General features: G+C 37.7%; 1 protein-coding gene across 1 annotated transcript; it reads right to left on the bottom strand.

The window, feature by feature from the left end:
• Positions 1-370: 370 nt before the first annotated feature.
• LOC105440808 (stabilizer of axonemal microtubules 1-like) lies at positions 371-7,801 on the bottom strand. The gene is made up of 9 exons (XM_011671345.2): positions 7,609-7,801; positions 6,686-6,770; positions 5,905-6,033; positions 4,648-4,791; positions 3,659-3,820; positions 2,990-3,275; positions 2,362-2,516; positions 1,357-1,530; positions 371-697 (listed from the first exon to the last, which is right to left on the bottom strand). The coding sequence occupies exons 1-9, from the start codon at positions 7,611-7,613 to the stop codon at positions 371-373; spliced, it is 1,467 nt and encodes a 488-aa protein (XP_011669647.1). The 5' UTR covers positions 7,614-7,801.

The following is a 7,801-nucleotide window of genomic DNA, read 5'->3' as shown; positions in this document are numbered from 1 at the left end:
ATTCACAAGTAGCACCATAAAAATGAATATTGCTATTAGTGCAGTCAGTCAGCTTGAAACTCCTATAATCGATATCAATGACTTTCCTTTTCAATGTTCTTTAAAACTTGATTTTTTTTATAAAAGCTTGTATCAATGAATTATCTCAATCTTCGTCTTTGATTGACAAACAACGATATTACTTTGATGAATATAAATTCTTTTTCCAAATTAAGTCTCATTTCATACAGACATGATTGGTAAAATAACCCATCATATTGTTAAGCTCTCTTTGATATAACTTTGATATTAATTTAATTTGATTCTTTCACATTCAATTTCTATTTAGTCAGACACAATTTGGCTTAGTTAATCATCTGTAAATTTGCAATTAGATGGCATTAGATGAGAACGATTTAGGGGAATTGTTGGCAGCTGTATTTGGGGGCACAGTTGGGGTCTTGATGGTTCTCTCCGTCCTGGAAGCCTGCAATGTGGAGGCTGACCGCTCCGCATCGTGCGGCGGGGGGCAGCTGGCTGCACGCCGCCCGAAGGTGGCCCTGTAAGTGGTCACGTTGCTCATCTTACCCGGACCGGAACGGGGCCGGGTGGAAGGCTTGAACGATTTGGACGGGGGCGCTGGGATGCCCAGGTAGTGGGTGCCAGTGGTAGATTGCCCATAGAAGGGGGCTACGGGTATCGTATATGGCCGCTCCAACTGCAATTAAAAGGTTGCAATGAAAGAAAAAAAAGTTAAATTTTGCTTCTGTCACAATCGGCTCTATTTCTATGCCTATTGTAATAAAACATTGCAAGTTCTTATTGTCAAATAGCAACAAAGTCAAGCATGTGGTTAGTTTATAACTAAATCAACAGTTTTACGAAAAAAAGTGTATGAGGTCATTATAAATGTGTTATTTCCCCTTCTTTTATCTATTAATTTTGTTGTATTTTTTTTCTTATTCCATTACATTTGACATTTGACAGAATATTCAATGTTGCTTCTTGTTCTGGGCCCTGTTTCACAAACTCTTTCATCAAAATTGATTGCAACTTCGTAATCAATCTTAGATCTAAACAAAAGGGACTGAATTTTGTAAGCTTGTAGATGATAGGGTGACTGGTTTTCAATCCAGATCAATTGCAGCTCTTTGAAGACAGGGCCCTGGGACCCGTTTCACAAAGCCTTTTTCAATGACAAATGACAAAAATCAGTGACAAATCTGCTGATAACCAAGCAAGGATTTCTGTAGCTTATAATAAAAACTGTCATTTGTTACTGATGACAAGTTTTGTGAAACACCCCCACTTACTATGTTGTAACATTATTTGGTAACGCCATTTTACATGTAAATTCCCAATGACGGTTGCCCTTACTTTGTAGGTCTCAGTCCTCTTTGCCTTTTCCCATGGTACATAGCTCACTTTGTAGGAAGTCGTGACTTCCATCGGTGCTCCAGCACTCGGTCGTCCCAGGTTACAGGGGAGCTTGTAGGGGACTCCTCGGCATTTATCCATTGGAATGATACGGTTTGGGTCCCCGTATGCGTCCTAGATTGAAGACAAAACAAAACAAAATTAATGACCGTGTCTGTCTCTTCATGCTTTTTAAGCATTCAAATCAATAACAGGGCCCCTTTGCCATCAATTATAACTACCAAGGAAACCTTGATTTTGATTGGCTGTTGAGCCCTGTTACCATGGTAGTTGCCATTGATGGCAAAGATATCATCAATGGTAAGTTTTATGCGACGGGCCCAGATTGTATTAGTGTTATTGGGCAAAGTCAAAGATGTCCTTAAAAATAAGATATAAAAGAAAACATTGTTTATAATATAATAATCAACAAACACAGTGTAACTCTTGAGCCTTTTTAGTTATTTTGTCATGTCTCATTTCATGTTCCTCTCTTCTAGCTCTTCACCTTCTCCTTACCATTTCCCCATTCAGTATTCAACATTGTTTTATCTTTATTATTGTACATTTTCTCTTCAACCTCCTGTGTGTGTGTGTCTCTCTCTCTCCTCCCTCATGCTCTCTCTCTCTCTCTCTCTCTCTCTCTCACTCTCTCTCTCTCTCTCTCCTCCCTCTTGCTCTCTCTCTCTCTCTCTCTCTCTCTCTCTCTGTCCATACCTCTTTATCTCTGCTTTTATCTTCGTGCACCTATCTAGTTCTCTCTCTCTCTTTCCCAGTCTGTCTAGTCTCTCTCCTTCTCTACCCCTCCTCCCCTCCACCCCCCTCCATTTCTCTCTCTCTTTCTCTCTCTCTCTCTCTCTCCCTCTCTCTCTCTCTCTCTCTCTCTCTCTCTCTCTCTCTCTCTCTATTTACTCTCTATTTACTCTCTCTCTCTCTCCGCTGTCTATCATCTTTAAAATGGTCTACCTGATAACTAGTCTTGAGATCTAGCTTTGCTCGTTGAGCCTTGGAAACTACGACCGCCTTATCACGATTAGCCCAGGCTGGGCGAGCCTGGATGGAAAGGAACGGGATTGGTTGGTACGACATGCGATTGGTTGTCCTTCCATCAAATTTGGATGCTGTGATTGGGGGAAACAAAAGTAGGTGTGGTCAACTAGAGGAAAGATATTACAACGAAGATGAGATCTCTTTATTTCACGTATCTCACTGAAGAGTACTGTTGTAAGAACATTATCATGGCTTAGGAAAGAATACAAAAGGAGAGGTTGAAGATGAGGATCACGGAGGAGAACAAGATAAAAGATGGAAAAAAGAGGAATGGGAGAAGGGAAAAAGGAAAAAGAAAAGAAGAAGAAGAGGAAGGTAAAAACTAATTGACATGAAGCGCTCAAGATGATTGTTGTGAGGAAAGCACTCGATTATATATCTATAGGTTTGACTTTAAATTGCAAAATCTAGGAGCCTCAAAAGTTGGAAGTAATTTTAGCGGTTGCTTTACACAATTTGTTATTTGCTTAACCCTTACTGGCAAGGAGATGCTCAAAATACCCCAGTTCAGTAGTCGGTAATTCAAATGCAATTTCCAACTTACGATTTCTTCTGTAGGGACGTTTGGGCTTGTAGCTCTCTACGGGGGCGAGCGTCTTGTGGTTTACAAAGTCTCTCGTGAACACTGTCAGGAATTGAGATTTCTCTCGCTTAGGCTCGATGCACTTGTTTGGCGGTATAGGAGTTTGGCGTTGCGGGATGGTCTTGGCGGTGAACTCGGCACGGTGAGTGGTTTCGGTCTGGAAGGGCTGGGTGGGGTCGATGTGGGATTTTTCGGTCGGTTTAAGCAAGGTGGCAGGAAGGACCTTACCGGGGGGACGGAAGGAATCCTGAAAAACAGCACCAATGAAATGAATTATCATCGATAAATTTGTTATAATTGGGTTATATATTCTTAAAACCACATCAGTATCACTACGCCCATTTGTTTTTAAATACAAATTTCACAACTCACACTTGACACCACATTATTGTTTCCATTTTCCTTTTACGATAATTAGATGAACAAGAAAATGAAATAAAACAATGAAATCTCTGCAATGGCAGGTTGAACCATTTTCTTTCATCACATTGTTGTTAGGATAACAAGAATATCCTTCAAATTGTAACCATATTTACCATCATACATTATAATCATATTCTATCAACTTAACCCCAACAATTAACACCACAACCACCACCACCACTTTCATCACTATCATCATCTTGATACCTGAGCAGTGCTCTGTCCATTGAAAGCCTCCTTCTCCTCTTTGCCTAGATTATCGTGATGGGGCTTCACCTCCACATTGCATGCATCCAGCTCTTCCCGAGTAAACTCCTTAAAGTGGACTTGGTAGACCGTCTTCGTATTAAAAGGCTTGTTATCCATGACCTAGAAAAACACCAACAAATTACATATCCATTTTGTTACATACTCTTTCACTGGGCCTGGGAGGAAAAAGCTTCTTCAATGCAGATAACAACAACAGCAACTATTGTATTTATAAACTTATGTTCACAAATATAAAAAAAATAGTGATGCAACATCATACATGAGTTATAAAGAGTCTTTAAACCCTAAATTATAACATAATACAAAATCTCTAAGTAATTCCACATAATGGCTTTATAAATCAGTTATACTAATGACACTCACAAATTCCATTGTTAGATTTTAAATTAAAAGAAATATTTAATCAATAAAAAGACCCGTTTTTGTTCTTACAAAGGCTGCTCATCGTGAAATGCCTTAAAAAATACTAATATAATTTTAATCTTTATTATCTATCTTCTCTCTTCGTTTAAAAGGTATTTTGTCACCTTCTCATGATACTTTACGTCATTAATTGTGTCGTGTCAATGTTTTCATCACAAAGCTATAGCCTTTTGTCTTACCTTTTTCTCTGGGTTTGAAGGAATGATGTTGGACGTGGTTTTTCCACCAATCATGAAAATCAATATTGTATGTCTTCTAAAAAAAATTATCACAAAATTATATATTTTTCTTCTTACCTTCTCCCTGGTTTAAAGGATTTTGGGCTAGGGTTTGCCACATTACGGAACTTAATATTATTTGTCGTGTCAATGTTTTATTATCACGAAGTTTAACGCCTTTTGTCTAACCTTTTCCTCCTGGTTTAAAGGGTGCTGGTTGTGGTTATGCCACCTCCTAATAAAATGTGTGTAACTTTTTAAATATATAACTTTTTTCCTTCTTACCATTTCTCCCGGTTTATAGGGTGACGGGCGTGGCTTTGCTTTCTTCTCGTGATACTCAACATTGTATGTCGTGTTAGTCTCCATCTTAACATCAGGGGCAGTGAACTCATGTTTGGGTTTGTAGCTCCTGGGAGACCCTTTGAGCTTTTAAAAACAACAAAGATACAAAATAATATTTCTCAGAGAGTATATTGCAGCGCGCCCCCAGGAAGAGCAGTATTGATACTGATGTGATGGCTACCCTGGGTAAATAACACCAAATCTTTAGCACTTATATTTCACTTATGAAAATATATGAGCAGAATGCAACGATTTTCAAGAAATCAACTGAGGGCAATTTAAATTCCCCTTAATATTGCAGATATAGAAATCATATTCGGATTATATAATATGGCGTTGTGATGTTGGCACCTTTCAACCGGTTACGCACAAAGTCACTTCAATTTAGTTTATTCATTTCCATAAAAATCACATTACAGGCACACATACATTTGCAAATGGTAAACTTTAAATAAAATGCAAAATCTTTCACTAGAATATACATAAGTACATTAAAATATTAAACAATCATGGAAAAAGGGAAGTTATAAGAACCCAAATAAATGAGTTTGTAGAAATATCTCCCCCCAAAAAGTAATTTAACAAAATTTGATGAACTTAACAAAGATTTAAATTTACATAAACTTATTTTGCCCCAAAGAAAACTCGTATAACTACAGAACCAAACAAGAAACCATACACGCCCTTCTAATACACACATATATATATAGTCGAACATTTCTACACAAAATCACATGTGATGAGATGCTACTTTACATTTCTTTTAAATCCAGTGTAATTCATAATAGATGTTATGTTATTTGGCAAAGTATTCCATATTGTTAATATTGTTAAATCGCCCTCGATTGATTTCTTGAAGTCTTTGTGATCGTGTTTTGAGGTTGTCCTTAATGTTATCTATCTTTTTTCTTATCACCCTTTTGGTTGCAAGGTGGATTTTCCTTGCTTGAATTAATCAAAACTTGATTTTTTTTTCCACCAGATTGAAAATTCAGTGTTTTATTCATTTACACAAACAAAAAAAACAAGCAGCGAATAAACTAAAGCAACAAAATCGGGAATCACACAGATTTCTAGTTTCATTCAGTCTGAGGGCATGGGATCTTTTTTAGAATAGATTTAAATAGAACATTTTTCGATTTAAGTGCATATTTGATTCAAGTGACATGGATAAAAGAAGGGCTTTGAATCGCCTACCTCGTGGTGTACAAAAACACGATGGGTGCATGATACCATATCTGCCGGACTGGTCCCGCCCGAAACACCCTTAGCGACCTTAGGTCTGATCGCCTCACGTGGGCGCGTCAAAGGCCACTCTCTATACTTCTGTTGTTCGAAAAAAAGAGAGAGAAAAAAAGTCATGATAGAAAAGAAGTGTTTTAAACGAGGATAACATGATGATACGATCCCTTCTCACATCCTCTCTCTCTCTATCCTATGGACTTGTTTTTGTAATAATGTTATCCACAAGATATTTACCGTACCCCCTCCTCCCCAGACCCACTTGACGCCACTGATGTCTGCCACCCCCCCTGCCCCGCCCGTGTCTACAATTCTGTACGTTATCATCTCTTTACAGAGTCTCCATCTCTTTTCTCTTCCTGTCTCTTTTTTCCCTTCATTTTCTCCTTCTCCCCTGTTTCTTTCTCCATCTTGTACCCCATCTCTCACTCTCTATCTCTCTGTCACCAGTCTTTCATTTTTGTCTATCCTCTTTCCTCTTTTCCATTTGTTTCTTTCTCTATCTCTTATAGTCTTTATCTCTCTCTATCTCTCCCCTCCGCCCTCCCTATCTGTCTGTCTGTTTCTGTCCCCCTCTCCCTACCCCCTGTGTGTATCTCTGCCCCTCTCTTTCTCTCTCTCTCTCTCTCTCTCTCTCTCTCTCTCTCTCCGTGCTTCTGTCTTTTCCTTGATCATAAACTAGTCACTATTAATATATTTTTTGAAGGAGAAAAAAAAAAGTAAATTGTCAACTCACAGATTGGTATTCTGATGAATATACTTCCATCTGGTCTTTGGCACTTTTTATATTGCTAATGCGATTGCGGATTGCAGCGTCTTGACTGTAAAAGAAGAAAAATATTATGTTAATTTCATATTATATATTGCAACTATGAGTTAGATTTCAAAGCAAAAAAATAAATGAAAATGCAACCTAATTTAGTAATGTTTTGAATTAAACCCGATCAGACTAAATGTACATGATTTAAATCATTTGTGAGTATAATATACAAAGCCCACTTACATAATTCACAGATATTGCGACTAGATATAGGCCTGGATGTGAAAATATAATTTGATTTCAATTTTTTTCTTTCCCTGCTACAGCGTAAGAATGAGGGAGGGGGTGTCCGGTACTTAAGCCCCATCCCCTCCCCTCAACAAAATATACCAGTCTCTCTTGGCTTGGATTTTATGAAGTATATCTAGATCTATATGCATCAAACAGCACCAACCGTCACAAATATTCGTCGTTTATACATGTAATACTGTTCAACATAAGTCTTTAGAGATTTAGGAAAGATTGTATGTAAATAACTTCAAATTGTTGTTATCAATCATTCTAACCGGATACTCGACGTGTGGGTAATAAATAAACTGCAATACCACGGCATACGTCAAACATGTTTTGATTTGAAGATTGTGACAATGGAACCCGTTTATATAACGTTAAAATCACGTTAATATCTCCAATGTTAAGAATGTTTAAGTAGGCCTAAATACTTTCGTGACAACATTCATTGATTGTCATATCTGCATGGCTGATATATCTATCAAAAAGCCCCTACTATTTTACTAACATAACAATACATAAGCCTAGGTCTAGAGTAAAAAGTTTGTTGACTTTCATATCTTAAATATCAAGAACAAGAGCAACATCAATTAATATTATCATCTTACCTCATCTTCGTTTTCAGATTGCTAGCTTATTTCTATGAGAAAAAAAAAAGTCACATCGCTTAATTCCCTTGAAAACCAGTAATTCTCTGATCATAACCACTTCATATGCCTTTTATCCTCGTTTGTCGCCATGGTGTGTGGCCATCAACTTTCACGTCCAATATTACAGCAGCATGCATACGTCATAAAGCGT

This window comes from Strongylocentrotus purpuratus, unplaced genomic scaffold (assembly GCF_000002235.5).
Source record: "Strongylocentrotus purpuratus isolate Spur 01 unplaced genomic scaffold, Spur_5.0 spur5_scaffold_15, whole genome shotgun sequence".
Lineage (NCBI taxonomy): Eukaryota > Metazoa > Echinodermata > Echinoidea > Camarodonta > Strongylocentrotidae > Strongylocentrotus > Strongylocentrotus purpuratus.
The sequence above is the reverse complement of the archived record's forward strand: the minus strand, read 5'-3'. Positions and strand labels throughout refer to the sequence as shown.